This window comes from Chiloscyllium punctatum, chromosome 24, assembly GCF_047496795.1.
Source record: "Chiloscyllium punctatum isolate Juve2018m chromosome 24, sChiPun1.3, whole genome shotgun sequence".
Lineage (NCBI taxonomy): Eukaryota > Metazoa > Chordata > Chondrichthyes > Orectolobiformes > Hemiscylliidae > Chiloscyllium > Chiloscyllium punctatum.
The window spans coordinates 41,801,130-41,827,182 of NC_092762.1; the positions used below are offsets into that span (position 1 = coordinate 41,801,130).

General features: G+C 40.0%; 1 protein-coding gene across 1 annotated transcript in view; it reads right to left on the bottom strand.

Moving 5' to 3' along the window:
- Window positions 1–26,053, bottom strand: part of LOC140494481 (scaffold attachment factor B1-like) — an 81,691-nt gene that overhangs the window by 20,395 nt on the left and 35,243 nt on the right. The window contains exons 8-14 of the mRNA XM_072593698.1: window positions 24,603–24,700; window positions 18,035–18,184; window positions 16,107–16,225; window positions 14,330–14,451; window positions 10,682–10,725; window positions 6,912–7,054; window positions 345–504 (exon numbers count right to left, since the gene is read on the bottom strand). Of these exons, the coding sequence (XP_072449799.1) occupies window positions 345–504; window positions 6,912–7,054; window positions 10,682–10,725; window positions 14,330–14,451; window positions 16,107–16,225; window positions 18,035–18,184; window positions 24,603–24,700 (836 nt within the window). The remainder of the gene's footprint in view (window positions 1–344; window positions 505–6,911; window positions 7,055–10,681; window positions 10,726–14,329; window positions 14,452–16,106; window positions 16,226–18,034; window positions 18,185–24,602; window positions 24,701–26,053) is intronic.

The window sequence follows — 26,053 nt, forward strand, 5'->3', positions numbered from 1 at the left end:
ACAGTCACCTTACTTCTGGAATTTTGCTCTTCCATTCATTTTTCAGACTAAGACTATAATGAAGTCGAGATGGCCCTAGTAGAACCCAACTGGGCAGAAGTAAACGGGTTATTCCTGAGTGAAATGCCACTTGATAGCACTATTTTGAATACTCTGATGACTCTAAGTTGACTGACAGGAAAGTAGTCGGTTCAGTTGGGTAATTTTTTTCAATTGTTTGCCCACAAAAAGCAGGATAATTTTCCTGAGTCAGATAGATGCTTTCTTTCCACAATAATCTATCATACCCATTCAGTCTGCCTACACACGCTCTCATTTTTGACTGTTCAGGTCACTTTCCTCACCCCTTCAATGAACAGCCTTTCTCTTTCCAGTGCCTCTCGTTCCAGTCTCTCTCTTTCAAGACGCATCCTCTCAATCTGCAGTCGGACGCGTTCCCTTGCCAGCATTTCTCTCCCTTCCCGCTCCCGTCGGCTTTCTCGCATGGACACCTCACGTCCTCCACTGGACAAAGAAAATAAGAATGATTAGATCTTCATGAGTTTATGTGACAGAAAAGGTCATTCAGCCCATCAGTTTTTGCAGATACCTAGCACAAACCCATCTAATTAGACCCACTACATCTCTCCATGCCCATAATCGTTAAAATTCTCCTTTTCAAGCATTATTCCACGTTTTCCAGGTCATCCACTGCATTAAAAAAAATCTGCTCTTTTGTTTGCCACTTCCCTTAAACCTAAGATGACCAGTTGACAATCCGAGAACTGGAAGTGATTCACTTTGACAGAAGGAATATGGAGTTACAATGCACAGGAAGGAATAGAGAGACTTCATGGCACAGTTCTCCAGTATTCAGGTCAGGTCATATGAAAAATATGATGAGACACTGACAGAGTAATAAACAAAGGATATGGGATGTTGGAATTTTAAATAGAACTAGAGTACAAAAGCAGGGAATTGAAGAAACTTTACGAAGCTTTGATTATGCATGGAGTTCTCGTCAATGCACTTCATGAAGAATGCAAAGGTTCTTGAAAGTCGGTTTTACAGATAAAGATTTTAACTGTAAGATTAGCTGGGATTGCATTCCTTTGAGCAATGGAGACTGAAGGCAGATTTGAGAGAGATATCTACAATTATAATAGGTTTAAATAAGACAAATAAAGAAAAGCTGCCCATGAGCTGATCATATAATTGTGGCAAGGGGCACAGATTGGGGATTTTAATCAAAACATGCAGTGAAGAGGTCAGAAGGAACTTTTTACTGAAAGTCTGGAATTTGTGCCCAAGTGAGTAGTGGAAGTAATCAACAATTTGAAAATGAAACTGGATAGATAATTGAAGGAAATAAACTTGCATAGCTATGAGGATATAGCAAGGCAATGGGTCTGACTGGATTGCTTTACAGAGTTGGCACAATTTCTTCTGCACCAATATGAGTTCTAAGAGGTGGTGGGTGCTGGAAATCAACAAATGTTTGTTAGCTAAAAGTATCAGAGGAAGGAGTTAAACCGCAAATGATCATCTCACTGAAAGGCGGTAAAGGCTTGAGGGGCGACAAGACTACCCTATTCCTACAAATGAGAGAAAAGGATCCAGGGATGGCCAATTTACACCTGTTCCCATGTGTCTCAGCCTCCTACATCTTTCTTTATTTGGGAGAGTTGAAGATCTTCATGAAATTTAAAAAATACTTAAATTTTCTCAAAGGTCACTCTCAGGTTGAAAGCACTGCTATACCTAAACATTTTCTTGCCAAAAAGCATGCTAACTTCCACAAAATGTATTTTGTATCCTTCCTAGTGTGTAGGATAACTGCTGTTGCTCTATATTATGTGCTGTATGTCCTTTCTTGTCTAATAGAAAGCAATTGCTTTATTGACACAGTTATATTACGGGCCTTTACTTTTGTATTGCCTTCCTGTTCAAAATTCCTAATGAAGGGCTTTTGCCCGAAACATCGATTTTCCTGCTCCCTGGATGCTGCCTGACTTGCTGTGCTTTTCTAGCACCACTCTGATCTAGACTCTGATCTCCAGTCCTCACTTTTGCCTTACTGTTCAAAATGAGCACAACTGCAGGAACACAACTTACCCACGTGGGGAGAGGTGGCAGAAGTACAGTACTCTACTTTCAGAATTGCTAACCAGAGTGTCTGAGAGTTGGTTTGTCTCAATATAGCTTCTCTGAGTTAGGTTTGCTAATGATGGGAAAACCTAATATATTTAGATGTTTGGAAGTTCTCAAAGGTGCATGTGAAGCTCTTTTTGTTGGACAGAGTGAGGAGTGAGTAGGCTGACAGACAGATGACACCGAGTGTGACATTTCCACTAGGTGCAGAAATAATGAGCAAGTGGCAACCAACTCCGGCTCAGCCTCTGGACAGAGAAAAGCTCTTCACACCATCCGAGCCTGAATAAGGCAACATATGATTACAATTCATGCTTTTACTTTGAGTGTTCCTTTGCAGATTGATCTGCGCAACTGTTTTTTAAAAAATTGCTTCTATTTTTATAGAAATAAACCATTCACCTTTAACTATGAAATAAATTGGAGACAGAGGAATTTCTTGAAAACCAAGATGAAGGCAGGAAAGCTACTGAGTAATCCAGCATTGGACATGGGTTGGAAGCAAAGGTTTACGGTAGTGAGGCTAGTTGAGTTGCCACTTGTGGCCTTTGTTCTTTTCAAATTTTTCTGATGCTCTGTGTTTGGATTAATATTGAATTAAAGAGGCTTCAAAACAGAAAATGTCTGGCTGAAATCTTGGTCCTGTCTAACTGAATGTACGCAGAATGGGAGCCTGTACCTGCTGGTCCTGGTTCGTTTTCTCTTCAACAAATTGGTGAAAGGGACAGCAGCATTTAATGGATTATTCTTAAGGTATGGGATATTTCTGCAAAACTAAGGAAAATTATAAATGCACACTACACCAGACATGTATAATTTTATGATGCAATTATCAGCCTCAAAAGGAATAAAATCCACAGAATAATAATGCGGAGTTTCCTTCAGGGATTGAAAAACCCTTTGGTGATGAAAATACCACAAAATGAAACATGAAGATAGCTACCTAAATTTGGGTTGAATTTGTACTTTAAGTGGAAATTTAACTAAACCTCATTTACTCTCCAATGAATCTTTGAAACTCTCCAATAAGTATGACTACATGAAAGGACAAGAAATGTTTGCTTTGGAATATACTGGGTGATACTGAAGTCACAATGAAATTCACTGGAATCACTGCTGATAAAAAAAAACTTGGACACTCACTCCACTTGGCAGTGAACTGCTAAAGTAAAACAAAATAACTGCTGAGGAGTCCGTGTTACTATGTGAAATGGTATGGGAAAAATTTGGAGAGAAGACCAAGGAACAGGAAAAACAATGATGTGAAACTGCACTAAACAGCAGATGATTTAATGGAATATTTGTTTTTGCATGGCAGTGATGGAAACAACTTGCTGAATTCATAGGATATCGCCAAGATATACAACTTAGATACTTATGTTCATTATGACTAAGATAATGAAATAAAAGATGACTTTTTGTTTTGCAAAGAATAAAATATTTTGAATGTGCGGTGGAAGAACTCATTATTTTGCCCAAGGTTACAAAATCGATGTACTTAATTGGCAAGTGTAAATCCAGAAAGGTTTGGCCTGAGGGGATACAGTGGAGGTCCAACATTTGTTAGAGCACTTGCTGAATTTCATAATTTTTATTTTATTTCTTTGTCAATTTTGGTGTGGAGCTGTGAACTGGGAGTTAAAGATGATTATTAGAATGGGGAAAACAGACCATACAGGCTTTGGTTTATTCACAAGGCCAGGCTGAGAAACTAATTACAGATAGGTTCCTAATCGAAAGGTTCTGCAGACACTTAGTCACCAGGGAAGAGTGTTATGTTTAAGATAGCAGAAGTTGGCTGTAAACAAGGTCAGTACCTGTAAGTAGCTCCAGCAAGTGTGGAAAAGACCTTATGCTCAGGTGGCAGATGTTGATTGGTCATTGGGACCGTGTGGACAGGGCAGTCAGTCTGTCAGAGAGGAACCACAGTTTGAACTGGATTTTAGACTGCGTTTTCTATGAAACGAGGAATCTGGCTTCTGATACTATCGCATCAACATTCGAAAAGCTCCTTGCCTAACTTCCCTTGAGCAGTTCTTAGAAGTTCAGAGAATAGAAAACTAAGTTATTAGCCTTTGTCTGAGTGAACAGCAAGGGTTACCCTACAGACATCTTCAGAAAAAAACCAAAGAAACCATCATCTACGCCGTGGGGCACTGTGAAAACCACTCAAGTAATCTGGCTTTCTTTTAAATACCCGTCAATTGTTTGTCTGCCTGTCTTGTGCAAACGGGGCTAAAAACAAAGGTTTTAAGATTTATAGCATAAAGCAATTAGATAACTTCATTGTTTAATTTTGCTGTACTGAATTTGTACTAAATCTTTGATTTAAGCTATAAACATGTGTCAGGAATTGATTATTTGTGAAATCCGGGATTGGTTTTACGAAAAACCGAGGCTGAATAGGCTGGAGCCATTTTCCCTGGAGCATTGGAGGCAGAGGAATAACGTTATAGTGGTTTATAAAATCTTAAGGGGCATGGATATGGTAAATAAACAGGGTCTTTTCCCTGGAGGAGTGCAGAACTAGGTTTAGGGTAAGAGGGGAAAGATTTAAAAGGTACGTAAGGGACAACCTTTTCATTGCAAAGGTGGTTGTTAGGTTCTCTTTCTTGAGATTCTTACACACTTGGTGCAATGGCAATACACCAACTTCTGTGAACAACTAAAATTTATTAAGGAGCAGGAGAATCGACGTTTCGGGCATGAGCCCTTCTTCAGCCCTTCTTTTCGGGCTCATGCCCAAAACGTCGATTCTCCTGCTCCTTAATGCTCCGTGTTGAGAAGTCTCTGAACAAAGGAAACAGTCCTTCCTTCATACATGATTTGGAGATGCTGGTGTTGGACTGGGGTTTACAAAGTTAAAAATCACAGAATACCAGGTTATCATCAAAGGGTAATTTTGAAGCACTAACTTTCAGAGCGCTGCTCCATCAGGTGGTTGTGGAGTGTAAGATCACAGAATTCATAGCAAAAGTTTACAGTGTGATGTAACTGAAATTAAATATTGAAAAGGACCTGAATTGTTTGTTAAGTCTATCATCTGTTAGAATGAACATTGGTTTCAGTTTTTTCATATGTAAATCGCAGAAGTTTTTTAAAAAGTTACATTCTCAAGTGAACTTTAACAATTGGTGTCATTTTGGCCTAGATAATGCACTGAAGGTGTGAGCTGCCCTGTGCGAGACTGTCTGTGCCACAATGTTCAGACTGATTCTCATCTAAAAAAATTTACAGCATCTTACATAGATTCATGCAGTTTTGAGCAAAATAAAATGTAATTCTGCATGTACAAATTCACCCCACAAGCTTGCGTGTGCACGCACAGATGCACATATGTGGTTGTGTGTTGGGGGAGGGGGGTTATGAGTGTTTTTGAGTGTGTATGTGTGAATGTGAGTGAGAGTGCAAAGGGGTGTAAAGTCTGTGATAGGGTGGAAGTGTATGGGTGAGCATACGAGAGAGAGCTTGCATATTAGAGAGGGTCTGCGTGAATGTATCTTTCTGTAGGTATGCGTGTGTGTATCTCTCTCTGTAGGGTTGTGTGCATGTGTAGAAGTTTGTATGTGTGTGTATATTTGTCTGTCTGTGTGTGCGTCTGTGTGCATCTGTCTGTACAGAGACACATTGCTACAGACACACACACTCCTACAGACTCTCTCTCATACACAAGTTCTCTCATATGCTCACATATGCACTCACACAACCTCTCAAACTTACACCCCTTTACACTCACACATATACTCACTCCCTCTCAGACGCTCATAACCCCAAGCCCCCACACACACCACCATGCATGCGCGCATGCACACACACAAGCTCGAAACTGGACTGTTGACAAATTTAGCATGGTTTCTTTAGCAACATAAAATGTTCACCCCATTCAGAACTATCTGTTGACTTGAAATTGGATCATCAGCAATCACACCAATGAAACAAAGTACTGAGCCAGAATAAACACTGGCCATATAATACATTTGTCAAAACTGCTTCCATATCTTGACAGAATCTTCACTCAGCTTCAGCAGCTTTCTATTAATTTTTTAAAAACTTACGTGTTTAGAATCATAGAATCCCTATAAATATAGAAGTAGGCCATTCGGCCCAGTGAGTTCCACACAGACTCTCTAAAGTCCATTCCACCCAGACCCCTGACCTGCAGCAGATCTCCAGAAACCCAAGTTAAGACACACTTCTACCAGAGCTTCTGGAAATCTTCTAAATTTACAGGAGATCAGTACTTCTCAGGCAATCCAATTCCATCCAGTCTCTGGCAAACACCAATGGATTTCATCATTGTTTGTAAGCAATGCTATGGGCACATTTTCATGATATGGAAATGCTGGTGTTGGACTGGTACAAAGTTAAAAAATCACACAACAACATGTTATAGTCCAACAGGTTTAATTGGAAGCACTAGCTTTCGGAGCGCTGCTCCTTCAAGTGGTTGTGGAGGACACAATTGTAAGACACAGAATTTACAGCAAAAGTTTACAGTGTGATGGAACTGAAACTATACATTGAAAAATACCATGATTGTCTGTTGAGTCTCTCACCTGACCATGGTCATTCTAACAGATGAGTAAATATTTCACCCCATTAAAGGCCTGAGTTAAAAAGTGAAACGAAAGGATGGGGGAGGTGAGAAATAGGCAAGCTGTCAGTAGTGCTGCTATCTATTTTGAACGGTTTCTCTCAGACCTTTTAAAAGTTGTGCTTAAATTAACAGGGAAATTATAAAATTTATAGCTGAAATCTTAAATTCAGTAAGTTGAACAGACCTGTGCCTCTCAACTTCCCAGTCATCCCTCTTATAGTCCCAATGGCGATCTCGTTCTCTTAGTGCAATCATTTTATCAAAGGATATGTAATCCCTTCCTCCATCTCTGCTGCGAGATCGTCTATGTTGACTCCTGGACCTTGTCTGTTATCCCACAGAAATAAAGTATGGTTAGACTCAGTTCATTGGTACATTAATCAGCTCCTCTCTCCCCACCACAATATCAAATCTTGATGAGAATCACAGAGAGCTACAGCACAGTGAAAAGCCCTTCAAACCCATGGCATCCACACCAGTCAGAAAACAACCAGCTCACTATTCTAACTCAATTCTCCAGCAATTGGAATGCAAGTACATATCTAAATAATTCTTACATGTCATAAGAGCTCTACCTCTACCACCCTTACTGGCAGAAAGTGCCGGATTCCCACCACCCTCTTGGTGAAAATATTTTTCTCACATCACCTTTAAACTATCTTGTCTCTTCCCTTAAACCTATGCCCTGGTCATTGATCCGTCCATTCAGGGAGAAGTTCATTTCTATCTATGCCCCTCAATTTTATATATCTCAATCATGTCCCCTCTCAATTTTCTCTGCTCTAAAGAAATAAAAATTCCAGTGTGTCTAATCTATCTCCTGAACTGAAACTCTCCAAACCATGCAACATCTTGGAAAATCTTCTCAGCACCCTCTCCAGTTAAATCACATACATTTCATGTAGGTTCTAGAAATGTCTACAATACTTTAGCTGTGGCCTAACCAACATTTTATACAGTTCCAGCATAACCTCCCTGTTCTTAAATCATAAGCCTTGGCTAATAAAGACTAGTATCCTAACTATCCTCTTAATCACTTTGTCCACTTGTCCAGATACCTTATGGTACATACAAGATTCCTTTGGTGCAGCACAGTGGCTCAGTGGTTAGCACTGCTGCCTCACAGCATCAGGGTACCAAGGTTCGATTCCAGCCTCGGGTGACTGTCTGTGTGGAGTTTGCACATTCTCCCTATGTCTGCGTGGGTTCCCTCTGGGTGCTCCAGATTCCTTCCACAGTCCAAAGATGTGCACATCAGGTGAATTGGCCATGCTAAATTGCCCCATAGTGTTAGGTCAATTAGTCAGAGGGAAATAGGTCTGGGTGGGTTACTCTACAGAGGGTCAGTGTGGACTGGTCGGGCTGAAGGGCCAGTTTACACACTGTAGGGAACTTAGTCTAATCTACTTCCCAGGGTCCTAGCATTCATCACATATGCCTGTCCAAGGGGATCACTTCACATTTATTGGGACTGAATTCCATTTGTCACTGATCAACCCATTTGAACAGCTTGTCTGTATCCTCTTGTAAGCTAAGACTATCCTCTCTCACTATTTACCGCTGCATTAATTTTTGTACTATCTGTGAACTTCCTGACCAATTGTCCTACATTCAAGTCTAAATAATTTATATAAACAACAAACAAGGGTCCCAACACTGATGCCTGGACAAAGACTTCCAGGTGGAAAAACAGCCCTCAACTCCGACCTTCTTCTTCCGGCCATTCAAGCAACTGTGGATCAATTTGCCAAATTTCCTTGGATCCTACAGGCTCGTAGCTTTTGCTATCAGTCCCAAGAGCCTTATCAAGAGCCTTGTTAAAGTCCAAGTAGACTACATCAATAACCTTGCTCTCATCAACATACCTAGCCACCTCTTTGAAAACTTCAAAGCATTGGTTAGACATGACCTTCGCTTAACAAAACCATGCTGACTGCTCTTGATTAATCCCTGCCTCTCCAAGTGCAGATTAATCTGTCCCTCAGAATAGCTTCCAATAGCTTCCCATTGCTCAGGTTGAACTAACTTGCCTGCGTTTACCTGGAAGTAATGGTACATCACCTGTCTTCTAGTACCTCTCCTGCAGTCAGACAGGAATTGAAACTTTTTTGCCAGTGCCCCTGCCTTTTTCTCCCTCATCCCTTGGTTACATTTTATCCAGCTCTGGAGATTTGTCTACTGTTTAACCCGCCAGACTACTCAGAACCTTGTCTCTGTTAATGCTAACTTCTTTAGGGTTCACAATATTTGAGGGCCCCATTCTTTTTCTTTAACAGAACATCTTGGCCCTGTACTCTCCATATTTCGTTTTTCCTCTCATGTTTCTGAGACAAATCTATCTGAAAATTACTATGCCCAGTCCATTCTGGCCAAATTACATCTGACTTTAATAACAATCGGTCTTCCTCCAATTTAAAACTTTTACTTTGGGCCCATTCTTGGCCTTCTTCATAACAATCTTGCATCTAATTGAGTTATAATCGCAATATGCAAATGGTTCCCCCACTGAGGCTTAAACTACTTGCCCAGCTTTGTGCCCTCTCTTATGAGGTCTTTTACATACTGGCTTAAAACACTCTCCTGGATGCATTTTAAGGATTCTGCTCCCTCTAAACCTTTCACACTGTGATGACCTCAGTTATTGCTGGGGAAGCTAAAATCCACTACTATTACAACTGTATTACTTTTAAATCTCCCTGAAATTTACTTGCATATCTGCTCTGCTATCTCTAACAGTAATGGGGCCTAAAGTACACTTGTGATACAGCGATCCAATAACCTGATTGCTTTTCTTTTTATTTTTAAATTCTATCCAGAAGCTTTACTGAGAAGCCTTAAGATGCCATCCCTCCTTATTGCTGTAATCGATTCCTAAAATTGCAACACCACCTCCTCTTCTACTTCTTGCCCTGACATGTCTGAAGACCCTGGAATATTGAACTGCTAATTCTGCCCCTATCTCAATCATATTTCAAATGAAAGCAATGACATCATAACCCCTAAGCCCACAACTCATTAACCTTGCTCTTCAGATTCCAAGCATTCAAATAAATTGTAACCATACTCTCTGCCCTAACTGCTAACGCTGGAGGTAAATGCCACAGTCACAGCCCCAAAACTTTCCATTGCTTTGTTCCAAACTATTTAAATTTAATATTTATTTGATTGTTCAAATGAAACTAATATCACTTTACAAGTTGAGCCCCAACAACAAAAGAGCTTAACCACTCCACTGATATTTAAGACAAGAAAATATACAGCCAACTTTTCATTAACTGGCACCAACTTTGGGTGTGCCAGTTGATCACATATTCCAGATAATCAAGAGGCCCACATAATCAATGAAGTGTAATGCATCACTATTATACTTAATTTACAGCATAAATCAATTAAACAATAATGCAACTTCGTCTTCAATAATTCTTACTGGCAGAGAGCTTTCTCACTCGCATCCTCAACTGACTACTTGGACATCATGGTATTTGAGGAGAAATTGACTCAAAATTGAAACTGTTGTTATTTCATGTGGCCATTTGATCAAACAAGCATATTACTTTGAGGTAATTAAATTTTAAAAACATAATAACTGGACAGAATACTGCAATAAACTTCATAGTATTTGAGGTATATAACTTTTGTTTATCAAGAGTGCTAGTTAATAAGGTGCCGGTTAAAACAAAGTTGCTGTACTTACTTTCAGGGGAAAAAATGCCAAAAAATTAACAAATGGCACACTAAGCAAATTACAAATTTAAAATAGTCAACCCTAATCCAAGATTAGTACTGGAGGTGTTACAACGGCTCAGATTGGTTCAACACAATGCTCCTGACCTGTGATAGAGCAGCAAGAATATGTGGCACTCATCTCAGCTGTAACACACACAATCCAAACTCGCAACAATGGACTGTCGCATTGAGGTGCAGTAAGCGTAAAATCAGAGCTCAAGAACCTACCCTCCTCCTTTCTCGGTCTCTCCTCCTCGCTGAGCTTCGACTTCCTAGAGAAGAATTCAAAAGAAATGTTCATCCTCTATCAAAATGTATTCACTGACGTACTTTTGATTTCACACAAAGTTTGACGTATTATTTGTTGGATCGCAAAAAGCAAACGTCTTACCAAGTGATAGTTTGCAAATTGACAACCTCAAAGTAAACTTACCTTCACTTATTCAGTCTGGACGTGGTGTTCCAGACCTTGAAATCCAGATAAATGCTTTTTAAAAAAAAGCTTACATGAATGGCTTCGGGGACTTGGCTACACAAAGCAAACTTCAATGGTATCAGATGAAACGCAAGTTAAACAATGAGGACAGGAACAGACTTCAGAATAAAGGCAAATTGGTAAAATCAGCAACCATGAGGGTGACATTTAACTCAGGGAGGCATAAAGTGATGTATTTTAGCAGGATAAATGAGGGGAGGTTATCTTCAAAATGGTAGGATAAACTTAAGATTCTTAACAAAAAAAGGGATCCTTGGTCCTAGCTGTAGCCCTGTCTCTAATTCTGGGCACCATAATTGAAGGAGCTCAAAATTATCAAAATAAAGTTACTGAAATAATAATAACCTGTTAGCTGCAGTGATGTGGAGAGAATGGAGAAGTTCAGACTTTTCTCCATCCAAGAGGAAAGGTTAAAGATTGATGGATGTGTTCAAAATGGTGACAGAGGTTATTAGAGTGAATCAGCAATAATTATTTCCACTGTTGAAATGTTAAAAAGGAGAGGACACGTACATCAGGCAATTTGCACAAGATTTTGAGCTAACATGAGGTACACTTCAGTTTCCGAAAGGCATTCAAATCAGGTTCCAAACAAAAACGCTAATATGTAAGAGCTCAAGGAACTGTGGACAATGTTCCAGCATGGGTACAGGAATAATTAAGACAAGAATCAAAAAGAAGGCAGAAACAGGGCATTTTCAATTAGACAGGCAGCAAATATGATCAGAATCAGATTTGCAGTTATGTCACAAAGATCAGTGATGGAGCCTCAGCTATTTTGCAATCTACGTTCACAACTTCCAAAGACACAAAATAATTGTGGATCAAACAAAGCTAAATGGAAACGTAAGCTGGAAGACGGACATGCAAAATTACAATGACGTGTAGACAAGTGAACTGAATGAGCAAGAAGATGTCAAATGTACTAAACCAGCCAAAACACCAAAGTTGGAAGAGCAATAGACTGAAGATCTAAAGATGCCTGGTTCAATCCTGGGTTTTGGTAAAATATGTAAATGTACTCGTATACAGAACAACCTTCATTATCCAAACGAGACGGGCAATAAATATTTTGTTCGGATAACTCAATGTTTTTACAGGTCCTTGACATCTTGTTCAGATAACCTGAAATTTGGATATCTGACATTTGGATAACTGAGGTTGTTCTATATTAGGAAACAGTGAAATTATTCAATTTAGTTTTAAGAATAGAAAATTAGAATTATTTTTAAAAGATATGAAACCAAGAGACGTGGCTGTGCTTGTAGGTGCACAAGCAGTTCAGAAGATGAATCCCAAATTGGTCTTTGTTGTAAGAGAATTGGAGTACGAGAATAAAGAAGTCTTCCTCCAATTTGGAGGAAGTTTTCTCTCGACCACCTTTACATAGACAGAGCTTGGTCACTGGAGGATGTAACATCAACTGCTGCATTCGATCCCTTTTACTTTCAAAGTGGATGGCTCATTTGCCATAGTTTTGTTTATTCACTTAGTCTAACAACTTGTCTAATTTGTAATTTACCATATTGCTTATCTTTATGTCACCAGCAAATTTAAATCTGTGGCATTCTATTCAACCTTGAGTCATTGAAAAATGAATAGAAAAAGTCCCTTAACACCTCTCAAGCTTGTAACAAACAGCATACAACTTGTGAAGCTGTAACTTTACCTCTAAATGTTGGTCACAAGTGTATTCTGAGCTACTACTAATATAGGTGAAGAATGAAAATAATTTAATTGTAATACTGAACGTCAGCAAAGGCAAAATGCCTCCACCACACTCATTCCAGTCAAAAGACAGAATCCCGAGTACAAGTTGCGTAAACTTAGCTTGTATTTGCTTGAATTTATTTAGACAGTTGAGGAATGATTTATTTAACAAGAAAGAAAAAGTACTTCCTCCAATGGGCAAATCCAAACATGCAAGTATAATCATAAAACTAGAATTGGACTATTTAGATTTAAAACCAAAAAGCACTATTTAAAAAAAAGGAATGGATGACATATTTTTCCTTTTTGGACTACAATCTAGAACGGACCTCAATTATTGCTGTTTGGAATACCAGGACAGAGTTTTGCAAACTTGCAAAAAAAACAGGTGGTGCACATTTTCAGTTGTGCGCAGAACATTACAGTACAGGACAGGCCCTTCGGCCCTTGATGACTTGTGGAACCAATCTGTAGCTCATCCAACCTACACTATTCTATGTTCATCCATATGTTTATCCAATGACCATTTAAATGCCCTTATAGTTGACGAGTCTACTTCTGTAGAAGGCAGTGCATTCCACACCCCTGCTACTCTGAGTAAAGAATCCACCTCTGACATCTGTCTTATATCTATCACCCCTCAGTTTAAAGCTATATCCCTTCGTGCTAGCTATCACCATCTGAGGAAAAAGGCTCTCACTGTCCACCCTATGTAACCCTCTGATTATCTCGTATGTCTCAATTAAGTCACCTCTCAATCTTCTTCTCTCCAATGAAAACAGCCTCAAGTCCCTCAGCCTTTCGTCGTAAGACCTTCCCTCTATACCAAGCAACATCCTGGTAAATCTCCTCTGAACCCTTTTCAAATCATCCACATCTTTCTGAGAATGCAGCAAGCAGAACTGAATGCAATACGGCAACTGCGGCCAGAGCAGAGGTTTGTACAGCTGCAACATGAGCTAATGGCTCTGAAACTCAATCCCTCCACCAATAAAAGCTAATACAACGTATGCCTTCTTAACAATCCTCTCAACCTGGGTGCAAAACAATGATGCTTCAACGCAGGGTGGTGGATACTTTAAGATGGAGTGGCACCAGGGCCACGGGTTAAAGAAAAACTGTCCGACAACAGCCCCCAGATTGGTGCAGCTGCAATTTGTTCCAGATTCGAAATGCAAAGCAGCCACAGACATCTAGAACCAGCATAAGAAAATGTCCCCCTCTCTCTCCTCTGTTTGAGTGAAAACATTTTAAAAAACTAAATCTTATAAAGTAACCTAGTATAAAGGAAAGATCACGTCTAGGAAAGAGAGTTGGTTGTCCTTTCCTAGACGCGATGGTACAGAGAACACCGAACGGAGAATTCACCACAAAGGTTTACAGGAAAGCTACACACACAGACCAAGTTCTAACGTACGAAAGCAACCACACCAACACACACAAAAGAAATTGCATGAAGACACTATTCAATGGGCTATCACAAGTGGAATCAACAGTAGGAATGAAGTTTGAGTAACAAATCTTTGCTTAAAGGGCATGAATGGCCTACTCCAGCTTCATTAATGACTTTTCCAAGCAGTAAAGTTTCAACTTCAATTAAAGCAAAGGATAACGTGTTAATGTGATACACAGCCTAATTTCCCTCATACACATTTTGCAGTCTCCCTTACTTGAGTGTGATCTTTGTCTACTAGAATTCCTTTCTCTCCTGTCTTTTCTTCTATCGTCGTCCTGTATTTTGGAATCTTCTTGGCTGCCTTTTCGATCATCGTTTTTGCCATTGATAGATGACCTAAATTTGAATCAAATCGTTTGAACAAGTCTTATCAACAGATAGATAATGTACATCTTCCTAGTCAATCTACGATACAAAGGCAGAACACTACTTAATATGCAACACTACCAAATTAATTGTAATTCTGTGACAAAAGAGCAATGCCTGAAAGTTCCTGATGTGCATTAAGCTACAAACACTGAGTGAAGACGATGGCAATGTACTTCCCAATTAAAAATAGTACATTCAAATGAGCGTTAGGCAAAACCTTCTGTAATTATTCGACCTTGTGGCATCGGATAGGGGTTGGTAGGAGCTGTCAGCATCAATTCTACTCACTCACTTTTTAACATACTGGACTAAATTACTGGGTTGGTCAATTTTTGAACTGTCCTCCTCCATTAATCAGAGCATTCACCGGAACTTTACAGATGCTGCCAGACCTGTTGAGCTTTTCCAGCAATCTCTATTTTTGTATAGAAAAATAGTCCTTTGTAGGTGATGCCTTTGATTGATGACTGGTTTTCCACTTTTGTTACAGCCAACCACTTGAAACCTCTACATTCAGTAGGAAGCTGTTCAAGTTTACTAACTAGACGTCCTGCAAACTGACAAGTTTGCAGGCAATGTTGCAGAACAGCAGCTCTCTCAGTCAGACAATGTCACATTGCAGGTATTTGAAACAGAAACCATCAATAATGACACTGTTTTCTGCTCAACCTGACTGGATATGGGCTATTGCTCACAAGGATTCCTGATGAAGGGCTCTTGCCCTCAAAAATCGATGCCTGACCTGCTGTGCTTTTCCAGCACTACATTCTCGACTCTGATCTCCAACATCTGCAGTCCTCACTTTCTCCTGGCTATAGTCTATTGTCCACGACCTTTTCAAGAAATTGTTTTGGTTTTTATTTTAAAATAAAAGCTAGTATGTTTAAGTGTGCTACATGTGCACAGTATGCATATTCACAGCTATTAACATTTAGTTGAAGATTATAGGTGGAGAGATGCAAGATCCTGCAACAGTTTGAAAACTAGGATGCAAATTTTAACATTCATGCCAAAATTGCCAATATAAAGCATGAAAGTGGAGATTGTTGAGTGGAATTTCTAAAGAGCTTGCTCAGTAACCAGGTACACACATTTAACCTGACGCATCGCCTCTAAAACAACAGAAAATTAACTCGGCAAAAAAAAATCTCAGAGCTTCCTGGTCTGTAAGCTAAGTTAGTAACTGAAGATGTTAACAGTGACTTAGAAATCAAGAATCCCTTTATCAGATGAAGAAACAACTGAGGTTCTACTTATTTGAACTGCCTTCAAACCAAGTCAAGATGAGGACAATTAGGGATTGGAAATGTAAGGAACTACAACAACCAGCTGGAATGAAGTTTCTAGGAATACTTTCTAACTGGACAGTCACAGCAACCTAGCAATCTTATAACAGATAAAAGAAGCACTAGTCAAATGTGTTGTTCCTACACAGCATGAGCTCAGAAGTAAATTACATGATCTTATTGAAGATCACATTAAGCAAACATTGCCAAGTTAAATGGCATTTGACTAGTCCTTGTAAATACAGTGAAGGATAAAAGTGAGGAAAACTATCAAAATTTCTGTAGAACGATGCGCTCTGGTAAAACTAGAGTGTAGTCTCCAGGAGAAGCACTTACTTATCTCTTGATTGATCTCCATCGCTCCCACTTCTTCGGTTGGAACTTTGTTTGGAGACTTTCTTCACACTTCCCACCTTTTGCTCTGTACGCTTCTTACAGCCAGGTTCACTTTTGGCCTGCAAACACAAACAGCACATTGCAATTTCAAGGAACTCGTGCTTCAATGGATTTTAATTACACATCACATATATTATTCATGTTCCTAACAGGAACCAATAATCTCTGCAAATTAAATGGCAAATCCAATGTATTACTTGGTCCCCATTTGTCCATGCCATCTCCCTTCCATCTGCCAATATTAATCAGTAATTAGCTATCCCTGAGGTATCGGTGCTTTTCACATGACTTCCTCAGCCCAAAGAGTACATGAGAATGGGTACACCATGCTTTTTATTTAAACTGAGATGAAAAGGTCATCTTTGGAACCTTGGCTTTCACTATTTAAGGAATTAATATTTCATTGCAATCTTTGCATTCCAGTGTATGTCAATCACACATAAACTGTGAATACTTTACTCCAATTACTGAATATGGAAGTTGCATAAAAAAACACCACTACTGCGGTTTTTAAAACTATAATTGAAATCATCTCCATTCTTCAAACAACCATCCATCATACAATACAGCAACTCAGCAGAGTTGAAGTTCTTGGTTGTTCTCAACTAATTAACACAACAGTTAGCTGCTGCTTTATTTCGATGGAGAAGATGCAATGAGCTGGCTGACATACAGGAATTGACCCCTCTGTTTCCAAAGACTAAATTAATAAGAATAGAAGGTCATTCCGCCCCTCAAACCTACTGGGCCATATGACCACGATTAAGTGTTTGTGATCTGAACTCCACTTCCTGCCTGCTATGTCCATTTGGAACCTCTCTTCAAAAAAAATCAGCTCATCTCAGTCTTTATTATATTCAGCAACTACCTCAACTGCTCTCAATTTCAAATTACAATAACTGTCAGAGGAAATTATTCCTCATTGCTACCTGAAGTGGGAGTCTACTTATTTTTCAACTGCGCTCCTCAGTGTCTAAATTTGCCTCAGTGAAGAATCATCCTTGCAGCATCAACCCTGTCAAGCCCCTCTCAGAATTTTAGCTGAGATCGCTTCATGATCTTATTTTCCAATAAGTACAGACCTAACTTGTTCAATATTTTGAGAAGTCCAATCCTTTCATCCCAGTTAGCAGTATCTAAAATATTCATTTAAGTGTACCCCTTAAGTATGGAAACTATGGAGTACTCTAGATGCAGTCTTTCCAATGAAGGCCAACACTCCATTTATCTTCCTAATTACTTGATGTACTTGCATGCTCATCTTTTAAGATTCATGTACATGCATAATAAGATCACCCTTTAAAAGAGTATTCTGCAGTGTCTTTCCATTTTAACAATATTCTTTGATTTAAACGTATTAATACATGAAATCTGAGCATTTTGCTCTTTGACTAAATTTTCTGAATAAAACTTGTTTATTGAGTGGCTGGCTATGTTCTGCTCAGTCCAGCTGGAACTTCAATACATGTCCAGATGAGGTACTCAAAGCCGAAAAGGAACGGAGTTTCAAAGAAAATATTAAAAATCCTAAGAGATGTGACAATAAAGCTAACTCAATTCAAGGAAGTTAAATCGATGGGTTGGCCGAGGGAAGAGGAAGTCATGTCTATAATCACAGCGTAAAAAAAAGTTAACATGTCGATTTATATGGATATTTAGCATCTGGTTTGCTCTCACATAATTTGAACTGTTGAGTGAAGATGGCAGAATAAATGGGAACGTAATGAAAAACTGGAGGATGTCTTTCTAGAAATCACATCAGCGCACACAGAGTCACAGGAACTTCTTGAAAGCTGCACACAACATGCAGTAAATTAAAAATCGAAGTATGCTTGTTAGCTGTTCCCCTTAGTACTTTTTGTTCTCACCAGTTCTACAGTGATGGTTTGTCCATTTAGTTCAGTCTGATTCAGGGCATCGATGCTTCTTGTTGCCTCTTCTGGTGTCAACATGGTTATGAATCCATAGCAGCGTGCACCAGGATTACGAGCGTCAGTTACTACTTTGGCACAAATCACCTGTACAAAAACGATCAAAGACAGGATGCACACATTATATTTTCCAAGGAAATGCTGTGAAATAAAGTCATTTTGGCTGGTTAAATGTTTATCTGCAAGTTAATATTTTACAAAAAGCAAACAGTGAAGTTCTTTAAACAGTTGACACAACCAACATAAACAGATACAGCTGCAACCTCAAAAGAATAGAGACTGAAGTTTGACAAATATAAATTTTTTATAATGCCATATTAAAGAAAGTTTTCATTTTTAATTTTGCTAGTCTCTCTGTTTAGATTACCTGTAACATTGCTGCACAGTTCTCAATAGCAAAAGCCCCCTCCATTCATTTAACATGACTCATATTTAAGTAAGGAACTTTATGCTATCCCTAAGAAACAAGTCCAAAGAAATATAAATTAGGCGGATGGACAATGTTAAACTTCCCCACAATTGTTTGTGGATGTGCAGGTTAGGTGAGTTAACTACGGTAAATGTGGGGTTATGGGGATAGGGTGGGATGTTCTTCAGAGAGTCGATGTAAACTTGATGGGCCTCATGGCCTCTATCTGCACTACAAGGATTCTATGATTCTGAGAATCAGAACACAATTCAATCCTTCAAAATGCTGCCAACAGTATCGGATTACAATCAGTTTTAATTCGATTGACCATTCATCTCTTCCCTTTTTCAACTGCTATTTCTGTTTCTGGGGATAAGCTTTCTACTAGAAATAACATGCTCAGAGATACTCCTAACAAGTGTATTCTCATACTGCATCCTGTAAGGACGGCAATGGAATGGATTGTTCTCATGAGGCTTCTTTTTGAAATAACACTTCCAACACAAGACTCCCATTTTTCTTAAACTAAAACTGCTTCCTCACTGTAACTAATAACTTTCAACAGTGACTGACCTATTTCCCACTTCTAACCTCAACTTTCTTCCCAAAACCATGACAGGTTCCCTTTGAATTCACAATCCATGTGCCTCCATATTCAAAAGTTCATCCTTCACCATATTCACCAGTTCCACCACTTCGCCAACCTATCTTTTCTCTCCTCCCTTGTTAGCATTCCAAAGGCATCATTGTCTTCATAAGGCCATCTTCCATACCTTTAACATCCCTCATTCCCTCTCCCACATGGAACTGTCAAAACTGTAACACTTGTTTCTTTATCCTCCTCCTTGACAAAGCTCCTAAACATTTCTTCCAGGAGAAGCAGCAATTTATTTGTACTACTTTCAAACTAATGTACCATAGTCACTACTTGAAATGCAATCAAGGCGGCACAGTGGCTCAGTGCTAAGCACTGCTGCCTCAGTGCCAGGGAGCCAGGTTCGATTCCCACTGTGAGCGATTGTCTGTGTGGACTATGTACATTCTCCCCATGTCTGCATCTGTTTCCCCTGGCTGCTCCAGTTTCCCCTCAGAGTCCAAAGATATGCAGGTTAAGTGGTCTGGCCATACTAAATTGTCCATAGTGTCCAAGGATGTGTATGCGAGGTGGATTAGCCATTGGAAATGCAGGTTACAGGAATAGGGTCTGAGTGGGATGCTATTTGGAGAGTCAATGTGAATACGATGGACAGATTGGCGTGCTTCCACGCTGAAGGGATTCTATGTATCCTAATTATTTGTACATAGGTGACATTGCAGAAACATGCAATTCAGCCCATCAAGTCTAGTCCACTGATACGATCACAGCTGATCTGAAAACTCAGATAAACAGTGTGATTGCTTTGTACAACACTTCTAGTCAGTCAGCAGGCTTGACCCCAATCTTCTGGTCTCTTGCCATTTCACAAATATTAGGTAAAAACAAGGACTGCAGATGCTGGAAACCAGATTCTTGATTAGCGTGGTACTGGAAAAGCGCAGGTCAGGCAGCATCCGAGGAGCTGGAAAATTGAAGTTTTGGGCAAAAGCCCTTCATCAGGAATTTCACGAATATTGTTGACCTCATGCCCACCTTTCTACCCTTTGCCTGCTTCAGTGTGACAGTGGTGCTCAATGCAAGCAGGAGGAACAGCACCTTCTTTTCCAATGCAGTACTTCACAGCTTTCGAGCTGAACAATGAGTTCAACACTTCAAACCACGAACTCTGCCCTCCATTGATATCTTTGCTACTCCCATATGTCTATTTTATTTTAATTTTTTTTTGGTTTGTTTTCTCTTTGAGCTGACCTTGATTCTATTATTAACAACTACTCTGGACCAATGCTTCTCCACAGCCATTGCTAAACCTGTTGGTCTTTTATTCCCCTACTTTCATCTCTAATCTAACGCACCCGCAAACATTTGCCAACTTTCATCTTTGCGTCCCACTCCCCTTTCTCCCTCATTCAACAGCATAAAACCTATCATAGAATCGTCACAGCATGGAAACAGGCTATTCGGTCCAACAGCTCTACACCAACTCCCCGAACAGCATCCAGTCTCACCCTTCTACTCAATCCTTGCATTTCCATGGCTAATTCACCTAACCCACACATGCCTGGACACTATAGGTAATTTAGCATGGCTAATCCAACTAACCGTTGGACTGTGGGTGGAAACTGGAGAACCTGGAGGAAACTATGCAGACAAGGGGAGAATGTGCTCTTTCAATTTTGAAGAAGACTCATTAACCTCTTTCTGCGCATTTGCTGCTCAACCTGGGTCTTTCCATCTTTTTCTATTTTACGTTCAGTTTCTGCAGCACCCTGATTTTGCATTCAACTTTTTCCAGGTAGCCAGCTGCCACTGTTCACCCTCATTGAAACTATACTACTGAAAGAGCAGTGTTTATAAAATTATAAACTTTAAGCATAAGCTATCTTTGAATAAACATTTTATACAGCTACAGTGACACATCTTTGCTCATTTCCATCTCATTTGGATATTTCAGCTCAGGGGGATTGTAAGTAGTTAGATATCATTAAGTATATCTGGCAAACAAAGTATGCAATACTCATACTTCATAAAGTTGTGACTTAAACCTTACTTAAGGATGCAAACACATGCTAGGTTGATATTTTGCTGTTATACCAAGAAAGCACCGCATACGTTTGCTGCGAGCACACTTTAACAACCTGTTCAGCTGGGCATAGAACATTCCAAGCACCACATGAAAATCAACAAGTCGTAGAGACGTACAACACAGAAACAGATCCTTTGGGTCAACTCATCCATGCTGATCAGATATCCTAACCTAATCTAGTCCCATTTGCCAGCATTTGATCCATATCCCTCTAAACACTTGCTATTCATATACCCATCCAGATGCCTTTTAAATGCTCTAATTTTAAGAGTCTCCACAACTTTGTATGGAACAAGCTGCCAGAGAGACACTAACTTCTGCATGGAAAAAGTTGCCTCTTAGGTTTATTTTAAGTTTTTCCCCTCTCACCTTGAACCTGTGCTCTTTAGTTTTGGACATCCCCCACCCACAAAAGAGACCTTGTCTATTTATCATATCCATGCCCGTCATGACTTTCCAAACCTCTTTAAGGTCACCCATCAGATTCCAAAGCTCCAAGAAAAACTGCCTCACCCTATTCAGCCTCTCCCTATAGTTCAAACCCTCCAAGACTGGCACCATCCTTGTAAATCTTTTCTGAACCCTTTCAAGTCTCACAACATCCTTCGTACAGCAGGGAGACCAAAATTGTACACAGTATTCCAGAAGTGGCCGAACCAATGCTCTGTACAGCCACAACATTACCTTCCAACTCCTACATTCAATGCACTGACCAATAAAGACAAGCATACCAAATGTCTTTTTCACTACCCTATCTACCTGAGAGTCCACTTCCAAGGAGCTATGAATCTGCACTCCAAGGTCAGCAAAACTCCCCAGGATCTTACCATTAAATGTCTAAGTCCAGCCCTAACTTGCCTTACAAAATGCTGCATCTCATATTTATCTAAATGAGGCTTCATCTGCCACTCCTCAGCCCATTGACCGATCTGATCAAGATCCCGTTGTACTCTAAGATAACTTTCTTCACTATCCACTACACTTTCAATTTTGGTGTGATCAGCAAACTTACCAATCATACCTCCTACGTTCATAACCAAATCATTTACACATATGACGAAAGGTAGTGGACACAGCACCAATCCTTGTGGCACACTGCTGGCCAGAGGCCTCCAGTCTGAAAAGCAACCCTCCTGCATCACCTTCTATTTTCTACCTTTGAACCAGAACTGTATCCAACGAGCTATTTCTCCCTCTATTTCATGTGATCTAACCTTGCTAACCAGTCTACCATGAGGAACTTTGTCAAACGCCTTACTGAAGTCCATATCTATCGCGTCCACTGCTTTGCCCTCATGAAACCTCTCCGTTGCTCCTTCAAAAAATTCAAGTTAGTGAGCCTTTCCAAACACATGTAAATCCTGTCCCTCAGGATTCCCTCCAACAACTTACCCATCAATGTTGTCAGGTTTACTAGTCTATTGCTCCCTGGCCTTTCCTTACCATCTTTCTTAAAATAGTAGCACCATGTTAGCCAACCTCCGGTATTCAGCCACCTCATGAGTCGCTATCCATAATACAAGCCACTGGGTCATGATCAACATTTTTGCCTCAACTAACAAGGGTATATATTATTGTATAATCTGTGAAGAGTTAATTAAGTAGAGACCAATTGGTGCGTTCTAAGAACAAAAATGTTACAGCAAAGGAACGGGCCCTTCAGCCCTCCAAGTCTGTGCCGATCCAGATCTTCTATCTAAACCTGCTGCCTTTTCTCCAAAGATGTGTATCCCTCTTCTCCCTGCCCATTCATGTATCTGTCTAGATATATCTTAAATGACGCTATCGTGCTCGCCTCTACCATCTCTACTGGCAACACATTCCAGGCACCCACCACCATCTGCATAATGAAACTTCCACACACATCTCCCTTAAACTTTTCTCTTCTCACCTTGGACTAGTGACCCCTGGTAATTGAGTCCCCCACTCTTGCTATCCACCCTGTCTCTACCTCTCATGATTTTGTAGACCTCAATCAGGTACCCCTTAACCTCAGTCTTTCAAATGAAAATAATCCTAACCTACTCAACCTCTCTTCATAGCTAGTACCCTCCATTCCAGGCAACATCCTGGTGAACCATTTCTGCACTCTCTCCAAAGCATCCACATTCTTTTGGTAATGCGGCAACCAGAACTGTACACAGTATTCCGAATGTAGCCGAATCAGTCTTATATAACTGTAACATGACCCACCAACTCTTGTACTCAGTACCCTGTCCGATGAAGGAAAGCATGCGTATACCTTCTTGACCACTCCATCAACCTGCATTGCCATCTTCATAGTACAATGGACCTGAACACCCAGATCTCTGTACACCAACTCTCTCCAGGGCTTTTCCATTTACAGTTTAGGTCGTTTTTGAATTGGATCTTCCAAAACGCATAGCCTCGCATTTGCCCGGATTGAACTCAGTCTTCCACTTTTCTGCTCAACTCTTCAATCCATTTATATTCTGCGGCATTCTCTGACAGTCCCCATTCATTATCTGCTATGCCACCAATCTTAGTGTCATCGGCAAATTTGCTAATCAGACGACCTAAACCTTACTCCAGATCATTTCTGTATATCACAAACAACAGTGGTCCTAGCACAAATCTCTGTGGAACACCACTGGTCTCAGTTCTCCATTTTGAGAAACTCCCTTCCACTACTACTGTCTCCTGCTGTTCAGTCAGTTCTCTACCCATCTAGCTAGTACACCCTGGACTCCATGTGACTTCACTTTCTCCATCAGCCTGCCATGTGGAACTTCATCAAACACCTTACTGAAGTATATGACATCTAGTGCCCTTCCTTCATCAATTAACATTGCCACTTCTGCAAAGAATTCTATTAAGTTGGTGAGACATGACCTTCCTTGCACAAAACCATGCTGCCTATCACTGATAAGCCCATTTTCTTCCAAATGCAAATTGATCCTATCCCTCTATCTTCCCCAGCAGTTGCCCCTCCAGTGACGGTCTATAATTATCTGGGTTATCCCTGCTACCCTTCTTAAACAAGGAGGCAACATTAGCAATTCTGCATGCCTCCCTGACCTCACCTGTATTCAAGGATGTTGCAAAGATACCTGTTAAGGCCCCAAATATTTCCTCTCTCGCTTCCCCCAGTTCAAGTCTTCCAAGGGACAATATTCACAGCTGCCATGAGAGTTCTAACAGGTAACAGAATTCCAATCAAGGGCAGTTCTCATACCAGGCAAAATAAGCTGCAATAAACACAAAACATCTCTAACCTTTCCAAATCAAGTGGGATTACTTTGAACATATGGAAGGCAGAAAATAACAAGACATAAAAGTATCCAACAGTTTGTGGATCACTTTGAGGCATCTTGAGAATGTACAAAAGACTATGCAATTACAAGTTCTTCCAGCCCACACACTTCCTAATAATAAGATTAAGACACCTTCTCACCTTGCCATATTTACTGAAGAGGTTCTTCAACTCAGTTGCTCTGGTTATGGAGGACAGGCCACTCACCCAAAGGTTCTTTGGTATATCCAAAGCTCTTCCTAAATTGCAGGATAATTCTCATTAACAACTACTTAGCAAGGAAATATGATACAAGAAATACAAAACATTAAGGAAACAAAACTGGCATTTTCACTCATATGTCAAAATATTTATACAGAAACTGTAATACGTTTTTTTTCCTTTGTTCATTCACAGGATGAGGGCTTTGCTGGCTAGGCCAGCATTTGTTGCCCACCCCTATTCGCTCAGAGGACTGTTTAGAGTTAACCACATTTATGTGGATTTGGAGTCACATGTCGGCCAGACAATCGATAATCGATTTCATGGACTCTTAATTCCAGATATTAATTGAATTCAAATTCCACTATCTGCCATGGCGGGATTCAAATCCAGGTCCCTGGGTCTCTGAATTAACAGTCCAGAAATAATACCACTAGGCCATTGCCTCCTCTGTTGAGATGTTTGCTCCTTCCAACTGCATCAACTTCTGAACCAAACAAATCTAAGATTGGCAATCCGGGGAAGAAATCTATGATAATGTTAAACATCCATTCAAACAGATATAACCCGACATTGAATGAGGTGCTTTAATTGCCCAGTCTAGGCACCTGAACTACGTCCAGAGCTTCAAATCAATCAACATCATGAAGTTCTATGGTGTGGGGAAAATGGAAGCATGGCCCAGACCTAAAATTCATCACCTATGAAATTATAGAATCATAGAATATTAATGTGCAAGAGGAGGCCATTCGACCCATCGTGGCTGGTCCAGCTCCCCACAGATCTACCCAGTTAGTCGCATTCTCCACTCCCATCTCTGCAGCCCTCTTTATTTATCCAGCTCTCCTTTGAAATCTATGGAATTCGGCTCCAGCACTCTCCCAAAATTCTGTTCATAAAAAACTGCTACAGTAATACAGATTGAAGTACCAGCATTAAGGATAAAGGCATAAATTTACAAAGATATTAACAGATTGAATAAATGGACTAAAGTGGTAACTGGATTTAAATTCAGAGAAAATGCAAGGTCACTACTTCAGTTGAGCATATAACAAAGTATTCTCCATTGTATGAGGGAGATGGTGTCCTTGTTCAATGCCAGATTAATAATCCACAGGCCCAGACCCCTTTTTTTTCTAGGCATTGATTCAAGTCTCAACATGGAAGCTGGCAGCATTTAAATTCAATTAATGTAGAATTGAAAGCTACTATCAATAATGGTGACCATGATCTACCAACTCTCAAAAACCCAAGTGGAAGTGAAGTGATGTCACATTATTAATTAGGGAATCAGCTACTTCAGTAAGGAGGGAGGATACCTTGGAAGGGTCATCAAATGAGGTTTTGTGGGTAGAGCTTAGGAATAACGAGGGACAGGCTGTGGTGTCTTA